The 27,066-nt window shown below is 45.2% G+C and overlaps 1 protein-coding gene across 1 annotated transcript; it reads left to right on the forward strand.

Moving 5' to 3' along the window:
- Window positions 1-18,657: 18,657 nt before the first annotated feature.
- LOC311593417 (putative endogenous retrovirus group FC1 Env polyprotein) lies at window positions 18,658-24,428 on the forward strand. Its single transcript, XM_084774676.1, has 3 exons — window positions 18,658-18,709; window positions 19,656-19,856; window positions 23,045-24,428. Exon 3 carries the CDS (start codon window positions 23,353-23,355, stop codon window positions 23,947-23,949), a length of 597 nt encoding a protein of 198 aa, XP_084630802.1. The 5' UTR covers window positions 18,658-18,709; window positions 19,656-19,856; window positions 23,045-23,352; the 3' UTR covers window positions 23,950-24,428.
- Window positions 24,429-27,066: the final 2,638 nt, after the last annotated feature.

The raw sequence follows: 27,066 nt of genomic DNA on the forward strand, positions 1-27,066 counted from the left end.
AATGGACAGAAAGCTGTTCACCATCAGTCCAGAGAACTTTGAATGCCAGCGATGGCGAGTGAGCCAGTACCAGAGCCCTAACTTGTTTCTGTAGCTACTAAGCAACGGGCTCCATGTTCTACCTACTTCCTTGAAAGCACTGTAGTGTCAATCAGTGGTTGGATTAAGCAAACATTGGGGTTTTGCTCAGTGGATAAGAGCAGAGTCAAGGACGTGTGAAAGTAATTATGAAGGTGAATAAACAAACAAAACAACAAAACAGCCAAGCTCAGTGAATCAGGGAGTGAGGGAGGGTGAAGAGATAAAAAAGGAAAGCTAGTTGTGGCATGGCCTGTGATTGCACTATGATTGCTGTGAGCTGTGAGTTTGAGGCTAGCCAAGACTAAACAATAGGTACCAAGCCAGGGCTCCACAGCAAAACCCTGCCCTGACCCCCTGACCCCCTGACCCCCTGACCCCCTGACCCAAGTAGCAGAAAGGCAAAAAGGATGAGTTTGTGATCCTAGTTCCTGAGGAGGCTGAAGTAAGTGGGTCATGAGTTCGAGGCCCGCTTGGGTCACATGCTGAGTTTGAGGATAGCAAGGGAAACTTAGTCAGACCTTGCCTCGAAATAAAAACGTAAAAGGGGTTTGGAAATGCTGTTCAGTTGTCGAGTGCTTGCCTGGCATGTACAGGGTCCCAGGTTGCATAGAAACACATTATGTACACACGTGCGTATGTGCCTTCTCTTTCTTCTCTCTTCTCTCATGCACACACTCACACCCACACATTAACCCGTACTACACTGAACATTCAGACCTTTTCCCTCGCCATTATTTCCTTAAAAGACTATAGCAACTATTTCCATTGCTTTAAGTATCATAAATAGTCTAGAGGTGATTTGAACTGTACCGAAAGTCGTACACTGCTTATATACAAACACTATGGCAGTTATATACGGGACTTGAGCATATGTGATCTTAATGCCTGTGTGGGACCTGGACATGAGGCTACCCAATGATGAGTGTGCTCCCCTGGAAAAGTCCTGACTTTGACATAAACCTTCACTCATCAGCTGACATCCCAGCCTCCACAGTGTGACTGGGTTTCTGTTGTTTTGTTTGTTTGTTTTGCTTTTTGAGACGGGCTTTCTTTGTGTAATTTTTGTTTTTGTTCTTACCTCTCCACTTCCCAAACCCATCACTGCCCCAGAGTGATGGGTTTTCCCTTCTTCCCTTCTTGGTGCCTTTTGTGTATGATGACCCTGGAATGCTTACTCGTGTGGCCTCCTCTAACTGAACCAGCTAGCCATCCTGAGGGCTGAGCTTATGTGAGGAATACTCCGTTGAGTATTAAAAATAAGGAATCCAAGTCCCCTTCTGGTATCATTAACAGGAAGTGATCCCTCTCCCCCTAATTACGTGCATACCCTCTAAAGTACAGAAGTGATGGTGCCACCCACTTCCGCTGATAGCAGGGGCACTTCCTGTCTGTCTGTCCACAGCAGAGTGCCTGCTCATTTCACACAGCAATCCATGAGGAGCAAGACCAGAAGTGGTTAAAACCAGGCACTGCCTTAGGTTTTTTGGTTGTCATGGACACCACATTTTCTATAGTTAGCAACTCTGGTCTCTATGGTGAGCTCATAGGATGAGAACCTTAGAAAGGCAAGAAAGACAACTGGATGTTGAATGAAGGGGGGTAGGGCCGATTTGGGGACGACAGACAGATGGAAAGAGATGAAAAGTAAGACATTCCAATCTCCTCTGCCCCCAATCAACGTTATATTTCACATTAGGTTGAATCTTGTTTTCGATCCATTCCATCTGCTCCTGTGGAAGCTGCAAGGTCATTTCCGCCATCATCTGATTCCCTGTTCACTGCCCCACAGTCTGTGCTGTCTTTACAAATGACCAGGTTGAGCGTTAAAGGTGAGAAGTCTCAGCAAGAGGTATATAGAACCCTGTGCTGGAAATAGCAAGGGGTGCGCTAGCTGCAGCACATACTCTACAGATGGAAAGGGAGCCAAGCTATGTTCTGAGTCCTGTATTGGTGAGTGGGGCCCTCTAAGTAACAAAGGGGAAGGCAAGAGTGTTGGAGGCACGTGGGGAACTTGGAATGCCATTTCTCTGGCATCCCCAGGGCTGTACTTCACCAACACAAGGCAGCAGCCTTAGGAAAGGAGTGGTGTATGGAAGGAACTTGGGTTAGTCAACCCCTTGGGCATAGCTGACTGTGATAGTTGTGGGCACAGTGTCCATACAAAACTACATCTAATCTTAGGGATTCATGCAAAGAACCCTAAGTTTGGGCAAGCAGCTAAAAGGCCCAGAGGACTCACTGAAAGCTATGTAGATTCATTCAAAGGGTGGGATACAACAGGCAGGTATGGTAGAGTTCCAATGTGAAGCTATGTTATCTCCCAGGGAGCTCAGGGCATCAGGGTGTGGCACACTTCCACCCCTAACATCTGACTGTTTTCTGAGTATTGCTAACCAAAGAAGGTCACCAGAGTGTTAGAGCCTAGACAAAGTCTTCATTGGGATTTTATTCAGTGAGCTTGACTGATTTCTTAGAAGCTTGAGCTCAGTTTCCCGGTCATCTGACAGTGCCAACAACACCCTTGCCCTTTCCCAATACCATGTGGTTGGTCTTTCTGTTATGGCCACACTGGAAGACTTAACCTAGTATGGTCAGCCACAACTTGCAAAGACAAACTGGTCCCATATTTAGCATAGATTGGCTCTCAGAAGCCAACACAAAGGCCAGGCCTCCTTTTGTGCAGGGTTTAACTCACTTCATAGCCTCACAGCAAGCTGGAATCAGAAAGTTAATTCACCCAGGGAAGAAAGGTCCCTTGTCAGGAGAACACGTGACTCCAATTTCTTTCTTTTTCTTGCCTGGTGAATTGATCAAGTTTTTTATCAACTGTTCCTCAAGCCTAGGAACTAAGACACAGATACTGATAACCGAGAGTCTCACTGTAAGTAAAATTATTCCTTACCCATAATCCAAACAGCAGGATTAACTGGACTTTTCTTTGTAAAAATTAATGAAGGAAGAAGAGAAGACAAAGAAGAAGAAGAAGAAGAAGAAGAAGAAGAAGAAGAAGAAGAAGAAGAAGAAAAAGAAGTAGTAACAGCAACAGCAGCAGCCAGGCACAGTGGCTAATAGTACCAGCTCTTAGAAGGTTGATGCAGGGGAATTGTTGTGAGTTTGAGGCCAGTTTTGTTATATTGAGTTCTAGATCAGCCTAGGCTACAGACTAAGACTCTGCTTTGAATTTTTTTTTGGTAATATCCACACTGAATCTGGTAGCTAAGAAAATTATTTAATAACTTGAGTTATATAAAAGGGAAGTTTCTTTTGCTGGGGAAAATAGGTAAAGAAGGAACACATTTTAAAAACTACCTATGAAGCGTCCTCAGTAAAATTAGGGCATGAACTTGAAGAGATGAATGCTGGATATTGTCCTAGTTGGCTTTTCTACTGCGATGATAAACAGTCTGACCAAAAACAACATGAGGAGGAGTGGGCTTACTTTGCACTTTAGGTTATAGTGTTAGGGTCTAGGTAAGCTACTGGAAAAAGACTCCAGACCCAGGCAGTATGCGAAAGCAAGGAGTGTTTATTCTGCAGAGATTCCAGCATGCATGGATCACCACCTTTTTCAAAATGGCTATCCTGAAGTGAGCATGCAAGCTAAATTTATAGACAGAGGGTCTTGTGGTGACTTTTAAGATAATTGGTTAGAAGTGAGCCAGAGTATCTGAGAGGATTCAGAATTGGCTACTTGTTTGAGAGCTCTTTCTAGTTACTGGGGATTTTATTGAGTCATTGAGGTTTGGCTTCTCCTCAGGAGTTAACCTTTAACTTGACTGGTTAGGGTCAGCTGTGTTCTTTCCTAGGAACAGCAAGGCCATAAAGTAATATGAACATAGTTTCTGGTCAACCAGACCTGCAAGCTGATTGGCTGCCTGTGGAGTTGTGGCTTTTCCAAGAATTGTTTTCCTGAATTCTGAGAAACAGAAATTCAGGCCCAGTGGTTTGACAGAGATGTGCCCTCACAATCTAGAGCACGCAAATGCCTATTCTCCCATTGGTGAGTCTTTTTAGGAAGTTTGGGAGGCATGGCCTTGTTGGGGGAAGTATGTCCCTGGAGATAGGCTTTGAGAGCTTAAAGACTCCCGCCATTTTGAGTTTGCCCTTCATGCTTTGTGTTGTGCCTCAGGACAGAAGTTCTCGGCTTCCTGCCTTGCTATCGTGCCTGGCACTTGTGCCAAGCCTCTGCTCTGCCGTCATGGACTCCTTTTCTCTCTGGAACCATAAACTCAACTCTCCTATAAGTTGCCTTGGTCATGGAGTTTCATCACAGCCATATAAAAGTAACAAAACCACCTCATGACAGGCACCCTACTGAGACACCTGCTGTGAACCCTGAGGAGTAGCTCGCTGGTACCTTGGGAATGTGCCACATCCTGCTCCCCATCCTCTTCCCTGCCTCCTTCTCTGGGACTCAGTGAGCCTAGCTGTGAGCTCTTTCTGTGGAACTCCTTCCGCCCTCAAAAGGTATAAAAAGAGACTATTTACTTCCTGCACCACAGGGGCTCTGACTCTCAGAGAGCCCACCATGATGTCTGTCTCCGGTGCCAGGGCTTGAATTCTTGAAGTCTGGGACATGCTGCCGCCTCTTTGTTTGTGTGTTCATGGTGTAAATAACTTCTAAATAAGCTTCTCAAGTAATAACCCCGCCCCACCCAGACTCCTAACATTTGTCTGCATCCTTAGTTTCTTGGCATGTTTGCTTTAAAGTATCTACTTTGTTTGCTTTAGAGACTTTTGAGTTTCTGATTGATTTGTTTTCAGCTTTGTTTGCTTTTAGACCTTTGGAGACATTTTGTTTTTGTTTTTTGCTTTTTTTGTTTTGTTTTGTTTTTGTTGTTGTTTTGCATTGTTTTGCTTTTTTGTCTGGCCTTGTGAGGGGATCCATCTTGAAGCATGGTTGTGAATTTACCTTCAGTTGGAAGGCTGATCAATCCTACTGGTTTACATGTTATCCTGAGTTTCTTTACTTTTCGTTTGTTTGTTTTCTTATTTTCTTAAAATTAATTGCCACTGGCACAAAAAACAAATCTCCTATAGATTTATCCATCCTGTTTCTGGGTCAGATGGCAGTGTGTGGCTTTTCTGGGGATGTCATAAGTGACGATCCCTAAGATGCCCCACACCAGTCCCTTTCCTCCAAGAGAGCCCAGAGATACAGTGGAGAATGACTTCCCCAGAGCAGACACAGGGACAACTAACTGCTTCTGTACCTTTTCTTCCTCTGAAGTCTTAAAAGCACTTTGCTGCATTCCTGTCTCCTGTGTGTCTTTCGGAAGCTGAGGCTTAAATGGCAGAACCCTGCTGCTTCTCCCCCCCTTCCCCCCCCTCCATCCCCGCCCTGTGAACGAACTTTCTAGGTCTAACTAGATAAATTTAAACTATATGTTCTTGCTATATGAAAGGTTAAAAACCAGCTAATATGTATATCTTGGTCTTTATGCTTTTCATTGGACATAGCATTTCCAAGCCAAAGGCCTCTGGGGACATGTGGGGAAGGCAGCCAGCTGACTATTCATAATGACAAATACTGAGTAAACAGCTGTATGAGACAGACAGCATTGCCAAATCTAGGGAGGAAACTGTTTCCCAGACTGATGACAGGCAAGCATGGGATACCTGATCTAAGAATCTCTCTTTCTCTTATTTCTTTTCTCTTCTTGTAGACACACAAGCAAACATATGAAATATAATTTAACTTCAATAAATTAAAAGAATAAAAGCTTTGGCCTAATGTAAAAAAATAAAGATATCTCCTTTCTGCTAAATTTTTTTCTTTCCTCCTCCTCCTCTTTGGCTGAATTTCTTTGTGTAGCCTTGGTTGTCCTGGAACTTGCTCTGTAGACCATGCTGACCTCGAACTTAGAGATCCACATGCCTCAGGGACTAAAGTCAAGAATCAGCACCCCTGCTGCTAATTAGTTCTTCTCTTTCTTTCTTTCTTTCTTTTTTATTTTTTATTTTGGATTTGGGGTTTTCCCCCCCCAGACAGGGTTTCTTTGCGTAGTCTTGGCTGTCATGGACTCACTTTGTAGACCAAGTTGGCCTAGAACTCACAGTGATCTGCTTGCCTTCCTGAAGCAGGCATACACCACTGTGCCAGTGGCTAACTATGTCTTAACAATAGAAAGAAATAATCCCTTAAATTTGCATGAAAAACCTCTGTGTGTGTGTGTGTGTGTGTGTGTGTGTGTGTGTGTGTGTGTTAAGCCTTTCTCATGTCTTAAAGAGATAGAGTTATAAGAGCAGAGTTCACTCAATTGTGTCAAGTGTCTATGATAATTGTTTCCATATGTTGTTTGTACCAACAAATGCAGCTACTTAGGGGTTTGTTTCAGTCATTTTTACTGTGTGCTAAACATTAGGCAAAGCTCAGAAAGCCTTGTGAAAGAGGGAGGATGGATTGAAGGAGCCAGAGAGGTCGAGGACACCACAAGAAAGCCTATAGAATCAACTAACCCGGACCCACAGAGACTCAACCATCAACCAAAGAGCATGCTTGGGATGGTACTAAGCCCTCTATGCATATGTAACAGAAGTGCAGCTTGGCCTTCCTGTGGGACCCCTAACAGCAGGGAGCAGGAGCTATCTCTGACTCTGTTGCCTGCCTTCAGATCCCTTTCCTCTAACTGGGCTGCCTTGTCTAGTCTCAATAGAAGATGCATCTGGTCCTATTCCAACTTGATATGCCAAGGTGGGTTGATATCCATGGGAGGCCTCCTTGTCTCAGAGGAGAAAGAAAGGGGAAAGGGGTGTGTGTGTGGAAGAGAGAGACTCGGAAGAGAGGAGAGAGGGGATGCTGTGATGTAAAATAAATTTAAAAAATAATAAAAAATATTCTTTCTAATTATTTTTTTACATATCCAGTTAAAATACACATGTAAATATTTACGAGACTGACTTGATGCCTACTGGGTGAAGGAGGTGCCTATGTGCATATTTATGAATGTGAGCGTTTTGATGACATATAAAAAACCTGATGAATGCATTCTTGCCTTAAAAACCTAAGTGCTCAGAACTGCTACTACTTCTTCTCCTCCTCCTCTTTTTTCTTCTTCCTCCTCTTCCTTCTGAGACAAGGTCTCTCTGTGTAGCCTTGCCTGTCCTAGACTCACTTTGTAGACCAGGCTGGCCTCAAACTCACAGAGATCCCTCTGCCTCTATCTCTCTCAGTGCTGGGATTACAGGCATGGACCACTGTGCCCAGCTTAGAACTTCTTAAAACCTAGTAAAGTGTTATTTTGGTTCTATTAAGTGTTTCTTAAAACCTTAAAATGTTAATATCATACAACACTCATTAGAGCTGTAAGTAAAGATTTCATTTAAACTATAATTTGATGTTATATTTATAGATTTCGATAAGGATTTTCTTCTAGAACAGGTTCTCAGCAAAAAGTTAATTCAAATTGTATTTCATTTGTCATAGGTAATGTAAAATCATATGATTTTCCTCAAAATGTTCCTAATGTGAAACAGTTAATGAAATGTAAGGTTTTTATTAAGACTGGACTACATGTAAAATAATGAATATGTGTGTTTGCTAAAGGTCTTCATGTTGCTTCTCCTCACGGCAAGGATTACAGGAAATATGTGTGATTGTGTGTGTCTACACTGTCTACAGATGCTTATCTTTAAAGTGTCACTTACTCGGTACAAAAATGACTTGTAAGTAAGTGCTCACGTAAACTACAGCTTCCTTTTGGCTCAGAATAAAACTAAACTCTTAAGGGGAAAAAGTCTCAGTTCCAGGAGCCCCACCATGTTGAGCTTGGCTTCAAGTCCCATTCCAGTTAAAGGGACAGTACGAAGGCAAAGGAGAGGTGGCTGATGGTCCTAGATCTTTCTGTGTAGGAATTAACATGTGTTTCTGAAATTTTAATTTAAGGACTATTTTTAAAGATAATGTGTACATAATTACAGTTCTGATTAAGATGTTATCTTCTTCATCCTTGTCTCCACTCTGGGTCTACAGCCTAGTCCTTATGGCTTGAGGATAGAAATTAATTTTAAGAGATGATTGCTCCTGCTCCAGGTGAAGGTTTTTCCATTAGATAATTGGCTTCCTTGGAGATGCTCAGCTCGTTATCCCAAGGATTAAGATGGTCACATGTCTCTGTGCTTTTAGCCATGTTTTAGATGTATGTGTATATAATTAAGGATTTTCTTTCCACTACTGCTTCTATTGTCAGTTCTTTCTTCCTGTCCCGTGGGTCCTGGAGCTTGGTCATCAGGCTTGATGGCAGCATCTTTGACCCGGACTCATTCCAGAAGTCCAAAGTACTGACATTGATTGATTAAGTTAATAGTTAAGGTGTTCCACAGCACAAGTAGATGTAATTAAAGAATTAATTAAACAATATTTGTCTTTTGACAACAGGAAGGAAATGGACAATACTACAGTGACTCCTAGAATTTTTCTTTTACATTTATAACTACTAAAGTAAGAAGTAAGATTTGGTTATGCCTAACCCTTATGAAATTCTGATTTCTATCAGGTCTAACCTTGCTTTTTATCATTGTTATTTTAATATTGGGTATATAAAAAGATAATCTTACTGAAAAAGAAGTTTAAAGATATGCTATATTGTTATCTAATTTTTTTTTCTGTAATCTGGGTTTTTATTTACCTTTCTGAAGGGAAGGAATAAGTACAATGTGAGCATTTCCTCTTGAGGACTCCGAGACCAATGATAAGTTGGAAAAGCTAGGTCAGGAGAAATGTCAAAGCTTTCCTTGGGACTCTTAGTATGAACAAGTGATCACTGTGCGCAAAGACTGGCAACCGTGGCTTCCTCCTCCCATGTGTTTACAGCCTGAGGTTGCTCATCCACAGAGACCTCCTAGCAAGACTAGCCAACCCTTCCCCTGTGCTGTACATGACAAACGTGCTGATACACAGCCCCATCTCATCCCAGCTTCATTGTCTGTTTATCCTTTCTTCGTCCCCTTGCCACCTTGGCAAGGGTTCTGGGACCCAAGCCTCGAGGGCTGTGACTCCTTTCCAAACTAAAATCTGGTATAATATCAGTCTAATAACAAGTGACCAAGTCAGTACCCACAGGTATGACAGTTTAAATAGTGAAGGTCAGTTGTTTCTAGAAGCAGAACCAACTATTCCACACAAAGTTATGGCAATGGAATCAAACCAACAAGAAAATGCAAACCACTAAAATGAAAAGATAATAGATTTATTTAGACATACCACATACAAAATATCATTCACGCAGTACAAGTTACTGTAAATACAAGGGGAATGTAGTCAATCTAAGGTTTTTTTTTTAATGGGTAAATCATGTTTGCTTAAAATGCCTGAAAAAAATAAAATATTTGTTTCCTTTGTTTGTTACTGTCACTCTATGATGCCAGGCAGTCTTCTTGCTTATTTTAATTTTTAATATATTAGTCTTAATAAATGCCACATGTTATGTCAAAGGCAGAGGATAAGAAGCATCAGATCTCGGTCACCATGGCTAGTAGAGTTTGGCACTATGACCCAGGAGTGTCTGTCTTTATGGTTTTACTAACCATTTTTCTCTCCAGAAGCCAGCTATCTTGCCTACTACTCAGCCTTATCTACTTCACACCCTAGGAATGAGACCTCCCAGTTCAATGGGCTCTATATTAACGTGTGGACCCTGGGCCAACAGGAGAGACTGTGAGCACAAACAGGCCTTAGGGAGAAGCTGAGCCTTATTCACTGATGTGGAGACGCTGGGCTGTTGCAGGTCCAGACCCAATTACAAGTCATCCTGGGCTGTCCCTAGCCCCCTAGCCTCTAAGTAGCCGTTCTTTGCTACTTTAACATTGGACCTAATATCGTGTGACTAACAGATAAAACCTTTTTGGGACATACTAACGAGACCATGGTTTTTATCAACCAAAAGGCTGAGAGTGCCATGTCTTCTGAGCTGTAACCACCCACTCAGTGTTTCCACTAGTGTATTTGAGAAGTGTCTTGATGTGTGCCTTTCTTTGTTCTGTTACTATAGAAACGTCATGAGGCTCCTTCCATACTGGAACATGGAATTGGGGGTTACCTAAATCTGTGTCTCTGGTCCATGGTCACTCTTATTTGACTCCAGAGTAAACTCTCTCTCATCCCTTTTGAGACGAGAGCTGTGTTTTTTTGAGTCAACAGCACAAACCTGGTGCTGCTGGAAGCCAGGATCAGAAATCTGCCCTGCCTTTCAGTGTTCTGGAAAACAAAGGGCGATCACTGCAAGGTCATCTTCTTACCTGTGTGACTTAGTTATATCCCTTTGCTTTTCTAAACTGGGCCAGAAAGTTCCTGCAGATTCCCCACTTAGCCTCTCACCAGTGTTCTTTGAGCCGATTATCCTACTGAGAAATCAGAAACCAACCCTAGTTCATCAAACCTTCTAAACTCTGGCTGATACCCAGCCCGAGCCAACTCATGAGTCCCAAGAGCAGGCTGTGGCCTAACCGTGCTACAGTGTTCATCCTACATTTTAGCCTTGCTTGCTTCCCCTTACTCATGAAAAAATAAAGTTCACCCCTAAACGCTTAAGACACTTGCAAATGCTTTTCCCTTAAGTTCCCCCGAGGCCTTGAACTCAGGTCCTCTTCCCTCCATAGTTGCCACAATCACAGGACTCGCCTCCCTCCAGGCTTGACGTCCAGAACTTTCAGCTAAAGTTCACGGGATACAGCCACTCCACCTTTGCGACGATCTGTTGACTCCGGTGTCTTTTAACTGACCCAGATATTAATCAATATTAATTAATCTATTTATTCATTTTTTTTGATGCCAGATGGATAATGATGCACAGGAAGAGAAAGCTGAAGTCATCCCCCCGACCCCCCCCCCCCACTCTACTCCCAGGCCGCCACGTAGCTGAAAAGTAAGGCACCTCCGTGGAGGGACCCAGCGTCAAAGAGCCGGGGAGGAGGAGACACTGGAAATACAGTGGAACGAAAAGCACATTGCCATAAGAACAGGCCGCCATGGAAGGGAATGGCAACCAGTAGGAGGGAAGAGGATACGGTCCAGAAGGCCCATTCCAAAGCCACTTAAATAAGAACAATGTTGTTACTGCTTTTAAGCTAGAAAGGTAGAGGAAATGGTGATCTAGGGCACCGGCTTTCTTTTTTTCAAAGCCCATGTAGGATTTTCTTGCTTTGGCAGTTTTTGTGAAAGCGGATCCTCGTGTGTGTGTGTGTGTGTGTGTGTGTGTGTGTGTGTGTGTGTGTGTGTTCTTTCAAATTTGAACCATCCAGGCTCTGGTCTTGTCTGGCACTCCATGGAGAGCTGGATTCTGGCTGTCCAAAAAGCCCGATGATCCGCTTGAAGGCGTGCTATTAAGAGGCATAAAACTCTCTACCCATCAAGCGAAAAGCAGGCTGATAGTTATACTTATTAAGGATAATTGCATCGTTTTCACTTAAGGGCATAAATTGGTCAAATAGGCAATTTAACTTGGCAGACATCAAAATAACATTTAAATATCAAAGAAAGGAGACAGAACACAGAGGTGATGGTTGAATGGGCTCAAAGACCTTCTGACCCCCTTGGTAAGGCTTGGAAATGGTTCCTGTCCCTCATCCTCCTCTGCTGTGTTTCAGGCTCCTTCAAAGACATCGGCCTTTGGGGGAGTTAGGGTTTCCTTTCCACTCAGGTTTAGTTACAAACAGCTCTTTGGACCTCTGGTTTTTGAGACACAGTCTCTCCTGATACCCATTATGTTGTCTGTTGTTTCTTCTGGGAAGATTTCCTAGCGACATGGGTTGAAGCAAAGTCAAGAATTGCAGTTCGTGTGGCTGAAAGATGTCAAAGTTGAGAGAGAAAGTAGAGGCTCGGATCCTTCACCGGCTTCAACATTCTGGGCCATCCATCTTGAGGATTCTGGCTTCACTGACCTCGGACGGGGTAGGAGCAAAGGAGGGGTACAGCACTAGTGTGGTGTGGGCTCACTCACAAGAGCCTAGTGAACCCGTTGTTAATATTGCAAGAATTATGCAAGATAATTAATATATTTGGTATCTTGAAATTGGCCGAATATCTATAGTGCGGAGATGTGCATGCACTAAAACCCTCACTGGAAAGCAGGTCGTTAAAAACAGTTCTAAACATTTGCTAGCTTTTTTTACTTCCTGCATGAACTATAATGTTTGCCCACATCGACTGGGATGAGCTCTTTGTACCTCCTCTCTCTGGTTTTAACCTGCTTAAGGCACCAGAGTGTAGTTTTAGCTGTATTTTTCAGGTTAGGCTGGAAAGTGTGGCAGGTGGGTAGGTTTTACAGGTGGTCTGATTTTGAGAGGAAAGACACCATGCTCCCACCTCCTATAGGAATGGGGAATCTGGAGGCACAGGAGTGGTCTTTCCTGATCTTCACAGGACGCAGAGACAAGGGAGAAACATGGCATTAACGGCTCACTCTGAAATCTGCCTCTCCTGACTGAGTGGGCCCCACCAAACTCAGGTTCTTTCTTTACCCACCACGCAAGTCATATTAAACTTGCCTACTCCACTATGGAAATAAGCAGGGGTGTTAACTTCTAATGCTAAACTCAGTTTAGTTTCAGGACATGGATAGTGTTTTGAGTTGTGTCTTATTTTACTTAATCACCAGATTATAGTTTTGTTTGTTTGTTTTTTGTTTTTAGATCTGTTAGTGTTCTGGCTAGCTTTGGCAACTCGACACAGCCTAGAGTCATCTTACAAGGGAGTCTCGATCGAGGGATTTCCTAAATTAGATTGGCCTGTGGAAATGCGTGCGGGGAATTGTCTTGATGGGCCGGCCCAACCCCCTGTGGGTGGCACCATTCCCTGGGCAGGCGGTCCTAGCTTGTATAAGAAAGCTAAGAACGAAGCTGTGAGCCAGGTTCTTCCATGGTTTCTGTTTCAAGCTTCTGCCCTGACTTTTGTCATCACAGACAGCAGCCTATAAGCTGAAATAAGACCCTTTCAATCCTATCCTTACAGTTCTTTCTATCTGTGTCTTATCATGGCAGCAGAATAAAGCTAAACGAGATAAGGAGGCAGGGGCTATAAAGATGAACCGCTCTCAAATGATGTCACTGGACATCCTGAGTGTAAGAAGGCAGACTGATGCCACTTCACCCACAACTGCAGCAACAAGCATAGAGATGAATAAAGAGGGTGACAATGTGTATTATGTGCTTGCTGTAGGGGCAGGCACTGTGTATTTACTTCCTAAGCCATAAACTACCTCCCGATGTGAATACCGAACAGACGAACAGCAAAGACTTGTGGGAAGGTTTCACAACTTACCCAAAGTCGTGGTTGGTGATGTGAACCCCAAGGCAGATGTTGCTCACTCCTTCCCAGTTACCACAGAGAAATTCCTGCGCCCTTGGAAATTCCGCAAGGGCAACATCATTAGCCAGAAAGCCTTTTGTTCATGGCTTGGATTTCAACAGTTTATAGTGTGAGTTGTAAACAAATTTACTAGATGGGGAAGAATATGCATCTACAGAGAACTCACAATAAATACTTTGTCACTTCCTCTATCCTCTTAAACTCACACAAATTGAGGTCGGTGCTATCACGCTCATCTGACAGCATGAAACAGAATCTGGGAACCTTTTAGCCACTTGCTCACCGTCATTCAGCCATTTGTCTGGGGCAGCAGAGCGTGCCTCCCTCTCTCTCCATCCCTCTGCGCTGATTGCTAACCTTCTCCGCAGACTCACTTGATGAAAGCTGCGTGTTGGTGTTTCCTTTCAACCCACTTTGGCATATGTTGGCATCCGTCACTCCAGAAGACATGCCACCTTCCCCCAAGGAACAGCTGTTCCACTACCCGGACAGAAGAGTGGGGACTGGCCCTTGCGGCTGCTATTTATACCTACCCTTGTGTATACAGCCTTAAACTCCATCCAATCAGCTCCACCTCGTAAGTTGAAGGAAACAACCAATTTTTGTTGTTTTGGTGAAAGGTAGTGTTGCCTTCATATTTGACAAGCAGTTACAATTCATCTTAATGTTTTTTCCCAACAGTGTGGGCAGATGGATTACTTCCAAACATGCAGGGGAAAGGAGATTTAGTAACTTAATGTCAGATCTGCTACAAGCAAAGTCAGTGCAGATATACAGAAACAGGCGGTATGTGGTCTCCCAGTGCTTGGAAACATCATGACCAAAAAGCAAATTGGGGAGGAAAGGGTTTATTTGGATTATGATTTCACACCACTGTTCATCATCGAAGGAAGTCAGGACAGGAACTCAAATGGGGTAGGAACCTGGAGACAGGAGCTGACGCACAGGATATGGAGGAGTGCTGCTTGCTGGCTTGTTCAGCCTGCACTCTTATAGAACCCAGGACCATCAGCCCAGGGATATCCCCACCTATAATGGGCTGGGCCCTCCCATCAAACACCCATGAAGCAAATGCTCTACAGGCTTGCCTACAGCAGCCTCAATTCCTCTTAGACAACTCTAGCTTGGGTCAACTTGACCTGAGACTCACCGTGCACTGATGGTGTGTCAGACCATGGGGTTGTGAGAGGGCCCAAAGAAGCAGAGAGACACAAGAGGCAAGGTTCCAGAACTAGCAAGGAGGGACAGGCTTATCTGCAGAACTTCCATAACTTTCCAATGTCGTTTATGTAAAAATTGGGACCGAATTCTGTCTAGGCATCCTTAATAGATTCCCAGTGGCAGCTTTGTCCCAAAGTCTGTGCCTCTCCCTCCCTTTGAAGGACCACATGCTTGGCAGAGTAGCTCCCGTGGAGCAGCACTTTGGCAGCCAGTTGCTTCCGAGGACCTCTAGCTAAGAACAGCTTGGTGGTAGCAGTTGGGGTGTTTGTAGGAATCAAGTCCTGGAGAAGAGGTTGACGTGGGGCTGCAGAGATGTCTCTTCAGTTAAGAGTACTTGTTGCTTTTGCGGAGGTCCTGAGTTCAGTTCCCAGCTCACGGCCATCTGTAGCTCCAGTTCCAGGGAGTCCAAGGCCTTCTTTTCTGATCTTTATAGGCACCAGCCACGCACATGGTGCATATACATACTCACATGGAAACACTTATACACATAGGATAAAATAAATACACATTAAAAAATAAGTAAAGGGATAACAGAGGCATATCATCGGTTGGAAATTCCATGGTTTTATGTTTTGAAACCAGATGTTGTAATGCTTCCAGATTTGATCATTTTGCACAGGACCACACTGACTCTTGGCATATATATATACATACACACAAATACATACATATCTACACACACATATATGTATATATGTATGTATATACATCCATTTATATATTCAATTTCAATGTCATACACACACACACACACACACACACACACACACACACACACACTCCATTTTCTAGAAGCATGACTGATTCCAGAAGCCCCTGCAGAATTTTAACTTAAGATAGAGGTGGTAGGTACTGCTTTGCCTTCCTCCACCCCCATCCAGTGGATCCAAAGGCCCCAACTGTGTGCTGGGTGGAGTGGGGAATCACTCACCCCCACCCCATCCTAGGTTTCCATGTTGTTAAAGCAGCTCTGTTCCAGAAGGATTTGGTAATTAATCTGTCACTGTGTCACCATGGCAACATATTTACTTATCTCAAATGCTAGGAGCCCAGGGGGCCAGGATTTAAAAACTGCTTTACCCAGTTGCCCTAGCTAGAGATTAGCAGCAGATTATGTTGTAGAACAGAAAGCAGGCTGTTTGGGTCCCGGGCAAAGAAGCTTTAGGGAGCTAATGTCTACTTCTCCTTCAGAAGAGGCTGAGATTCTATTGAGGAGTTGAGGTCCAGCGGACCCCTTTGAGGCTCATGAGACAGGTTGTGACTGCCAAAAAACACTAAAAGAGAGTCCTTCCCTCCTCTCCTCCTTTCTGTTCCTCTGGGAGGGCATGAAGGGAAGGCAGGAGTGAAAATCCACTCCTTGTGGCCATAGGTGACGTTTTCTCTCATAAGCGCACTTGTGATGCTTTCGTGTTAGATCTGGGCTGAGAGATCATATCCGGTGTTGCCAGAATGGTGTGAGAAAAGAGTTCTGGAGGAAGGGAGAGAAGGAAAGGGAGAGAAGAAAATAGGACCGCAGGCCAGGAGAGGGGGGAACCCGAGAAGTGTCAGAAAGAAAGAAAGGAAGGAAGGAAGGAAGGAAGAAAGAAAGAAAGAAAGAAAGAAAGAAAGAGGAACAGAAAATGTGGTGGTGGCAAACACCACAGAGGAAGCTTACAGAGGAAGGTGTTCAGCCATGAGGAATGTGTGGGGCACGTGAGACAGATTGGCAGGGAGGGAAGTGCAGGGCATTCTTAAATCTATTTGGTTAATCATTCTCTCTGTCTCTGTCTCTGTCTCTGTCTCTGTCTCTGTCTCTGTCTCTGTCTCTGTCTCTGTCTCTGTCTGTCTGTCTGTCTGTCTGTCTGTCTGTCTGTCTGTCTGTCTCTGTGTAATGGCAGCCCTGGGACTTGAGGTCAAGGAGAACACTGATGTAGGACAGGGGAAGTCTGCATGCTGAGACACAGCTCCTTTATAGGAGGTTGTGGGAACAGGAGGCAGGAGGTTAGTTGCTACAGGAAAGAGTCTGCATGTCGTACCCAGATCGCCCAGATCACGAGACCCCAGAAAAGACCACCAGGACTCGATACCCATGCAACACACACAGGGTCCTGTATTATGGCCTTGAGCTCAGACCACAGTCCTTCCTGAGGCAACAGATTAGGAGAGTGGTGCAGAGCTTCAAGGGCAGTGGGTTTATAAAGGGAAAAACCCATAAATGGGAGGTGTGGGGCAGGTGCAGTTTACGGCAGTATGTGGTCACTCCCAGAATGCATGGAGAAGTAAGGGCAAGTTGTCACAGATCATACAGACCAGAACATTAGTTACAGAACATACAGAACATGGCATTAGTTTGGTCCTTGCATGCAAAAATGGTGCAGGCTCAAGGCAGACTATCATCCTCAGCATTTTGTCAACACTGAGTTGGTTCACAACCCAGGGAGATGGAGAGCAGAGCCTGGGACCACTGGCTCTCACCTGACTCACTTCCCTAGAGCTTTAAGCATATTCTTCCTGGCTGGTTCTGGGCGGATCCTGTCACACTCTTAGGAGTGAAGCCACTCCCCACTTTCTGTATCACTCTGTGGTCCAAGAAGCATCCATTACTGCTGCCCTCAAAAAAACCTTTTCACTTTGTCACTACCACCACAGCTCCTTTTCTCCAGTTCAAATCCTGATGTGGTAAAGATACTCTATCTGAAAGCATCACTAAAGCAATGTCAGGATTGAGGTCAGAAGGACAATAATCTCAAAGATTAGGCAAAAAGGGCTTTGTTTGTTTGTTTGTTTTTACAGGGAGGAGTGAACTAGTACAGCTAAGAAGAGCCAGAAGAGGAAGGTAGGGTGAAGGCATTGTTGCGGGGGGTGTGGGGGTGTGGAGTGGGGTGGGGGGCATGGCAGCAGTTTCTTCGTGGGTTCTTAATTTCATTAGTAGTGTTTAGAGATAGACTTATGAGGGAGCTTGTGAACAGTTTCATTAGTGATTAAGATAAAAACAGGGCAGGCAAGCCATAAATCTCAGCGGTTGTTAGGAAGAGTGTGATATAAAGCAATCGGGGGCTTAGTAATGTTGCGGGATGGAGGAGCAGCTACAAGGCCGAAGGGGGAGGGAGGCTTTGAGAAAAAGGACGAGGAAGCCCCCAGTATTTGGGAAAGCATGCCCAGGCTTTGGCCAGTATCTGAAAGAGAAAGAGAAAGAATAAAAAGGCTACATTTGGCTTTCAGGCTAAGCTAGCTGTGGAAGCCTGGGAGTGACTGCATGAAGGACAAGGACATTATCTCACTGGGGGATGATTATTCCTCCCTCTCCTTAGCATGGTTTTCAACTAATCACTTCCCGAGGGTTGGTCTCTTAGCCGGGTGATTGACAGGCCCAGATGGATTGACTCTTCAGAGAGGAGACAATATATGCAGCATTTTAATCTTTGGAGCAGATCAGACTGTCATCTCCACCCAGGCCCAGAGATAGATTCCATTCTTTTCACTGGGAAGAAATAGCTTTCCTTTAATGGGCCTCTACAGAGCCCTGGTACCCTTAATGGCCCCTAAGGCTATTCTAACGTTTCACCTCAGGAGTTAAGACTCTAAAATCATTCAGGAGATGGGCTGCAGCTGGGCAGTGGGGAATAGATAAAACTCATCCCATCATGAAAACTTAAAGGACCGTTCCAAAGCTGTCCAGAGGGGTTAGTGTCTGGGCTGGAGTTTGGGTCACACTTAGGAATCTGAGCCTTCTTCTAATATTCCTGGCCTTCAGCTAGGACAAAGCCAAGGGCACTCTACAAATTAGAATTGTTATGTTCTGAGTCCCTTGCCCACGAGTCTTCTAAGCACTTCCTACCTCCTGTTTTCATCACGTGATCTGTCAGTGTCTGAGGCTGCCATATCTTAGGGTACCTTTTCATCAGGAGGGCGGTGTGCTTCTCCTATTAAAGGTAGACCAAATTTCAGAGACCTACTGGGGAGTCTAGAACCTTAAATAAGGTCTGGCTAACAAGACTTTTAGTGTTCTGATTGATTAGTAGAGACAAACAGATTAAGACATCATTTATTTTGACTCCTTTTTCTTTGTTTTCAGACAGTCTTGCTATATAACTTGAGCCAACCTTGAACTCACAACCCTCCCACGTCAGAATCTGGAGTGCAGGGATTCAGGTGTGAGGCACCATGCTTAGGTCAGTAAATTGTTTCTGAGGGTAGGAATGGGAATCCGGAGGCCCTTTCGGCCCTGTCTGTTGGAATCTTACCCATGTGACAGGGACAGCAGAATCCTTTGCGGTAAAGCCATTTCTCAATCATAAAGAGGCAAAGCACATAGAGTTCTTAACCATCGTCATCCATCCTCAAGGCCACAAGGCCCAGCTATGAGCCCACCCACCCACCCACCCACCAGCTTCACAGTGCCCTCTCTGAGAGCAGCAGATCCCACTATTTCCAGCACCAACCTTGAAGGATGGGGCACGGGGCTGCCATCTTTAACAGACCTTTCCATTCGATGTGAGGGACTGGCAGTGTGACGGTCAACATCATGCACAATTGCTCTGGCTTGTGAGCTTTTTTGTAAAGTGTACCCTGTCAGCTAACTTGCCCAAAAAAAGGTGTGTTCCTGGACTATTTGGCCTATTCTTAAAGCAGCCTGGTCTGGTGCAAATGGTTAATGGTTAACAGCTCCTGCTGTTCTTACAAGATAGTGGATGGGATCACAAGGCTAACCGCTGATTCTGTTTCTGTGCGAAAATGATTGCTTGCTCAAGATAACTGAGGCAGCTGCAAGACATGTGTTAGAAAAGTTAAGCTCTGCCTGCACGTAGGCAGAACGTGTACTAATTCATCCCCCAAGCTCTAACCTTGTGGCTTTTGCCTTTATAAACCCTAGACTAACAATAGCTAGGGACACACTTTGAGAATCCCGAGTCTCCAGTGTGGTCCCAGCCCGTATCTTATAAAGTCTCTTCTTTGTAAAAATCCATTTAATGTCAGACTGGTGAGTCTTTGAAAGACGCCCAGGTCCATAACATCTAGAGCTACCACGGAGATCTGGGCGTTCAGCCTGATTCACCTTTTTTCTGACCAGCCTTGATCCTTGGGGCTCCAAGTATACTGGGAGCCAAGACTTCGCCTATCAGCATTTGGAGGGAGTTACCAGTCCTCAACGTCTAGACCCCACTAAGGAGCCTTGGAAGCCTGAGTGTCTCTGGCCTGCTGGAAGCTGAGAGCACTGACAAGTTCTCAACGCCTGGATTGTGGGAAAGAGGCATCTAAAGGCCTCCTGGAGGTAAAGTTCTTTCCGGAGCATGCAATTGTCTGTGAGACTCATGGGAAAGCTGGGCACAGTGTTAATTCCCGAGTAGGAGGGACCGCTGAGATACCTCAGGTCCTAGTTACTTGGTTCTGAAGGAAGAAGAAGGCTACTCACAAACAGGATGGCTGCCAACTTGGAGAACACTGTTCTGTGCTGTGTGGGTTGCTTTTGGTGCCATTTCTTGTTCTTGAGGAAATTGAAAAGATGAGGCCAAAAAAAAAAAAAAATCTACCCAGAACCTCACCCTCATCCCCCAGATAGGACGAAGCTTCTTTCTCTTTTATTATTTTTTATTTTTATTTTTTATTTTTTGGGAGACAAGGTTTCTCTGTGTGGCCTTGGCTGTCCTAGACTCACTTTGTAGAATAGGCTGGCCTCAAACTCACAGAGACCTGCCTGCCTCTGCCTCCCCGAGTGCTGGGATTACAGGCGTGCACCACCATGCCTGGCTGACAAAGTCTCATTTTCAGGACTTCCAGAGAGAAGGCCAGGAATCCAGAGAACAGGTCTGTACAAGAAAGCAAACTGCCTTTTGCTCCCTTGATTGGCCTTCATTTCAGGGGGGTTGGCCAGCAGAAGACCTCTTCACTTCCTCTTCTTCACAGAGTGCAACTTGTGGTCTTTAGTGAAACGGGACACCTGGGCCAACTCCCCTACGTTCTGGCCTGGGGGTTCCTGGTAGAGAAATTGCCATCCCGGATGAGAAAATACCAGCTAAACCATTAACCTAATGCTACCATTTTTTCATTTCAGAAGAAATAAATAAGACCAAGGGGCGGGACAATTTTCAGCCCCCAGATCTACCATCCCCACCAGAAGGAGACGTACCAGCACCCTACATGGCTTGGCCAGGCATCAGGCAGGCAGAGAGATCTGCCAGCAGAGGCACTTCCATGCTCTACTCACTACCCTTCCAGCTTCTAGGTCATCCCCTCTCCGGTCCTGGGGCACCTGCCGGGGAGAGGAATCAGACGCCAGAGGCACTCCTGAGTCCTGCTCACACCTGGAGTGGGTCCTCTTCCTAACCCCACTTTCCGGGTCACTCATTATCTCTGACTCTGATACCCAATTCTCTTCCTCTTTTCTCTCAGAGGCCTCATCCCTGCTTGCTCTCACTGAGGGTGTGATGGAGTCCTTGCTCCTGGTTTCCCCCTCCGGACACATCCTCCCACCCCTAGGCTGCCTGCTGCAGGAAGTCTCATTGGCGCCACTCCCTGTACGCTTCCCCCAGATCTGTGACTCCAGCTATCCCTTGAGAGAGACCCCCACATGGGGGCCACGCAGGATGAAGAAGGAGGGAGGGGCCATCGATCAGTTATAGCATATGCTTCCTTCTCGACTAGTGATCTGTATATATCTATATCTATATCTATATCTATATCTATATCTATCTGGAGGCTCCAAAAGTCTCTCTTTCTCAGGGGAAAAAAACCCCAAAGCTTAGACTCTCTGCTAGAAATGGTGTCTCATACACACACCAGTCTACTTGGGCAGACTGTCAGCAACTACTTTAGACCCTCCTCACCATGAAGGAGAGGGAAGAAGTCTGATGAGAAGCCCAAAGGCAGGTCTTGGGAAGTGATGGGATTTGATTGATATTGATCTGGGGAAGCGATGGGATTTGGTTGATATTGATCTGATAAAAAATAGAAGAATTTTTTTTTCTTCCCAACAACCAGTTTGGGATTCCAATTCCCACGAAGGTTGGGAGTCTCTTAACCTCTTTCTCTAGACTCTGTTGGGGCATCTCCGGGCTTCAGCCAAGCACCCCACAAATTTGCCTAAGTCAGGGCAGATAACTCAGGGTCAGATGAGTGGCCCTCTGCTTTTCTGGAGAGCTTCCTAGAAGCTTACTGGACTTAGACCTGATGGACCAAGAGGGCCCAGAAAACCAGAAGGCTCTTATTGATTTACAGCTTTTGTTTCTCCGTCAGCACCAACCATTAGGAGAAGGGTTCAGAAAGTAGAGGACTTTGAAGGAAAGGTACCGTCAGAGCTGGGTGAGATTGTTACCTCCCGGGTATATAATAAGGATGGTCCTGAGGGTGGGCAGACTAAGTAAGTAGCTAAGATTATGGTGGCAGCTGGCCAGGGAGAAAGACCTCAACAGCCAAGATTTATGAAAGAAGGACAAAAGCCGAGGGAAATGGATGCCGGGAGAGGCGCGCTCCCTTCAAGAAAGGTGAATGTACCTATGGCAAAGAAACCAGCCACTGGAGAATCAGATGTTCCAAACATAAGCGAAGGTCTGCATCCATGCCTCAGCCAAACATAGACTGATGGGTCAGCTCAGCCACTGAGCCGCCTTCCCTCCACTCCCAGCCCAGGACTGCTCTGGAAAGGGGCAATGTTTCCCCATTTATTTCCTTGTAGGATATGTAATCCACTTATATGACTTTAAAGATGGCAGGTGGGCCAATAAGTAAGAAACAGATTGTAATACTGGGAGCTACTACTGGTTCACAAATCTATTCTTGGACCACCAAAAGAACTGTGGACCTGGGAGCAGGGACCGTGACCCACGCTTTCTTAGTCATGCCTGAGTGCCAGTACTCTCTGTTGGGTCATGACCTGCTCCACAAACTAAGAGCAGAAACACATTCCATAAAAGATGAGATAATACCTAGGTTTGAACCGTGTTGTTCATAGGATCAGATAGTGGACCGGCCTTTCTATGTAAGGTTACTCTGATTGCATGCCTGCTGTTCCGGGGACCAGTTGTAAATTACACTGCACTTTACCATCTACAAACTTCAGGACAGGCAGAGAGGATAAAGCAGACCTTTAAAAAAACACTAAGTGTCTTTAAAAGACTAAGTCATGGCGCATGCCTTTAATCCCAGCATTCGGGAGGCAGAGGAGGCAGAGGCAGGCAGATCTCTGGGAGTTCAAGCCCAGTCTGGTCTACAAATGGAGTTCTAGGCCATCCAGAGCAATTACACAGAGAAACCTTGTCTCAAACAAAACAAAACAAAACAAACAAACAAAAAAATCAAAACCAAAACAAGAACAACAGCAAAGACGTTGACTAGATTAACCTTGGAGACTGGTGAGGGGTGACCAGGGTTCCTGCCCTTTCCTCTTCTTGTGGCTTGCTGTGCTTCTGGTGTAGGTCTCATTTCACTGTAAATTCTAACTGTCATCTGCTTCAACCTGCACAGGCTCTGCAGCTGCCTCAGGACGCTGTGGGCTTCTCTGAAGATCACTTCCTCCTCCACACCCTTCCCAGCCAGAAGATAAGGTGTGGATCAAGAGACACTGAGCTGAGACACTGGGACCCCGCCAGAAGGCGCCACACCCCATCATCCTGACCACCCCTGCTGCTGTCAAGGTAGACTGCACCTGGTCTACAGAGTCTGGACCTAGATACATCACTCTCAGGTCAAGCGTGCAACTAGAAACAAGATCCGGCTAAAGAAAAGTGGACAGTCACCAAGACCTTAGAGGATCCACTAAAGATAAGAGTAACATGGGTTTTAACCTAATGATGTTGTTTTGTCTGGCTCTCTTCCCTTCTGCTCTTTCCTGGACTCCAAATAAGAAACTCCCATTGCTCCAGGCTCCTAAATCAACCAAACCAGTGCCTAGGGCATGGAAGTTCCGTGTTATTGCCATAGAAAATCACAACAAGACCATAGGCTCTGCCTTATGCCCAGTGGCAGGATGTGCAAGTACTATCAGCCTCACCTTTGATATAAGGGACACCTGCCAAGGGAATTGTATACATGACTTCTACAATGCTATGACCTCTCCTATCTATGTTTGTTTTGTATATGAGCAAACTCGCTCAGACTGTAAGGACCCAAATTATGGAGGATGTCCACACTGGGGCTGTAAATATCATAGCACTTGGCCTAGATGGGGAGGAGAAAATCCTTCCAGACTCAACTCGGTTGACTGGCATACTAAGGTCACCTACTCCATCCCTGACCCCTGGAATGACAGATGGAGGACAGGGGTGGAGGGTTTAGTCTATAGACATAATGAGAAGGACACAGCCTATGATGGGAGGACTAAGATACTCATCTTTAGAAGGTTAGAGAAATTAAAACCCCAACTTCCTTAATTTGAATATTATAACCAAACCAGCTACCATATGCTCCCTGTCCTGTGGTGTGGCTCATGGACTGAGGTTGCTTTCCATCACCACCACTTTTCTTTCTTTTTCCTCCCACTAACCCTACTTCTCTGGCCTCTTTTGAGTTCCTAATGACCATGTTAATAGTAGTATACTCGTGAATGTTACTAACCTAAATGTTATGCCTGATTGTTGGTTCTGTGACCTCCAACCCCCCCCCTACACTATGTAGGACTTGCTATATATCAGAACCCCATTTGGCCAATTGTCCATGGGTGTCTTTCACCAAATTCACGAAGGTTAGGAAACTTGTTTCTACTCAAAGAGCTATGACATGTCTAAGTTCCCCCTTTAAGAATAAATGTAGAGTCTCCATAAATATTTCTCAGCTTCTGGTGACCACATCATCAGGTGCTCCTTCCTTCCTTCCTTCCTTCCTTCCTTCCTTCCTTCCTTCCCTCCCTCCTTCCTTCTTTCCTTCCTTCCTTCCCTCCCTCCTTCCTTCCTTCTCTCCTTCCTTCCTTCCTTCTCTCCTTCTTTCCTTCCTTCCTTCCTTCTCTCCTTCCTTCCTTCCTTCCTTCCATCCTTCCATCCTTCCTTCCTTCTCTGCCTGAAAGAAACTCTTTGGCTCACCTATACCAATGCATTGTCCCCATGCTTGCCTATCTGGCATTTGCATCAAGCCCCAAACTTCTGAATCCATATTTCCCTGAAAGTATATTTATGATGATGGTCCAGCAGGGAGAGAGCACTTATATTCACAGCTCTTTCCAGAACCCCAGTCCAGGAAAAAACAAAATCTGCAGTTCCTCTCCTCTTATCTTTCTTAATAAGTTTAGGCTTAGGCACAGCAGAAGCCGCTAGTGATGCCACAGGAGAAGCAATGGCTGACAGTAACTTCAAAATCATAGGACATCAGACAAGCCAGGGTCTATCCATATTAGCAAAATCTATTGCCAAGCTAGAAAAAAGTGGGTGGGTTTGTTAGCTGAGGGGGTTTTACAGCATGGGAGAGCACTCTCCCTGCTCTGTGCAGAGCCAGGAGGCCACTATATGGCTTTAGGGGAGACTTGTTGCTCGTATGCAAAACCCTTCAGGGATCACTAGATCTAACTTGGCTATAAGCTGGAAAAACCTCAAAGAAAGGGAGAAAGTCCTAAACAGGGGAGACAAATGGTTCCTGTTTTTCTTTGCAGGTTCCTCTTGGCTAGTAAGCCTGCCCTTAGCTTCTGCTGGTTACTGTTGGCCCCGCATCATTAATGCCTTAGCCAGATACATAAATCAACACTTGGGTGCTACTAAATTAATGGTTATTTGGTCCCAATATGAGCAGGTACCCACCAAGAGTCAAGGATTTGACTCAGGACACAACTCAAGGAGGGAATGTGATGATTAACTTTATATTTAAACTTCGGAAATGGCTGAGCAACTGATCTGGCTCGTGAGCTTTTTGTAAAGTGTACCCTGTCAGCTAACTTGCCCAAGAAGGGTGAGTTCCTGGAATATATGGACTATTCCTAAAGCTGCCTGGTCTGGTGAGAACATTTAAGAGCTCCTGTTGTTCTTACAGGATAATAGGATCGCAAGGCTAACTGCTGGTTCTGCTTCTGTGTGAAGATGCTTGCTTGCTCAAGGTAACTGAGATGTTTGCAGGATGTGTTACAAAAGTTACACGTAGGCAGAATGTGCACTAACTCACCGCCCCCCCCCTCCCGCGCCCCAAACTGTATGTGACCTTGTGGCTTTTGCCTTTATAAACCCCAGACTAACAATAGCTGGTGGACGCATTTTGAGAATCTCGAGTCTGAGTGTGGTCCTGGCCAATATCTAATAAAAACCTCTTCTTTGTTAACATTCACTCCTTGTCAGACTGGTGAATTTCTGAACAACCCTAGACCCATAGCAGCAGTAGCCACAGCCGCTGCCGCCGCCACCACCACCACCACCACCACTGCAGCAGCAGATCTCCTGGGAGCTTGTTAAAAAGGCTCAGTTCCCATGGCCATGGTGAGCCATCAAGGGGTTTGGAGGAGAGTATGAAAATAATCTCATTCTCACCAACTTCAGGCCTGCAGGCATCTGCTGGCCACCCCTTCCGCTTCTCTCACGGTGAGGGGTTGGTGCCTTGGTAACCGGGTATCAACATCTGTCTACTGAGTTGGTGAGTAGGACATTGCAAGGCTGATCTATCAGTGTGCGCCTCGGCCTCATCACAGTCACTGAGGGGCCCATCAGCAGGTTTGGGTCTCTCTTCCTTCATGGTGGTTCTGGGCCCAAAGCATCTCTTCAGACTGGGACTCAGACACCAATATTTCTTAAAGCTCCCCATGTGAGCCCAAGGGTGTAACTCACTGCTCTCAATGTCTTTAGAGCTGTGCTTCTTAGCAGGACATGGTCTCAACTGGAAAACCGGGAGAAGAGATTCAGACATTCAAGGTCACCTTTTGCCTACATATTGAGTGTCAGGACAGCCAGGGCTACATGAGATCCTGTTGGAAGAAAACACACAAAACCAAAGCAACTAATCAACCAACAAAATCAATGAACTAAAACCTGCACTTCTCAAACTCATCTCGCTGAGGGGATCTCATACAAACTGGGTTTCTTTTCTGTAAGGCAGGGCCAGGCCAGGCCTGCGATTCTGTACGTCTACCCATTGTCAGGGGACAGGCTGCCACTGGCTTGCATTTTATGTGTGAAGAATTAAAAGCAGCCATGCTTCTATTCAAGGATAGACCAAAGTCACCAGGGAGCTTTGAAAATCAGCAGTGTTCATCCCTAGAGACTGTGATGTAACTTGTGCTCGGGGAGGCCAGGAACTGGGAGTTGTAGAGCCCTCTAGATCAGCATTTCTCAGCCTGGGGGTCGCCACCCCTGAGGCCCATTCAGAGGGGTCAGCTGTCCTACATATCAGGTATTCACATTACAACTCACAACAGTAGTGAAATACAGTTATGAAATAGCAACAAAATCATTTTATGGTTGCAGGTCACCGCAACATAAGGAAATGTGTTAGCTAGGTAAAATACAGTTATGAAATAGCAACAAAATCATTTTATGGTTGCAGGTCACCGCAACATAAGGAAATATATTAGCTAGGAGTAT

Source organism: Acomys minous (assembly GCF_964271855.1).
Source record: "Acomys minous genome assembly, chromosome: 3".
NCBI lineage: Eukaryota > Metazoa > Chordata > Mammalia > Rodentia > Muridae > Acomys > Acomys minous.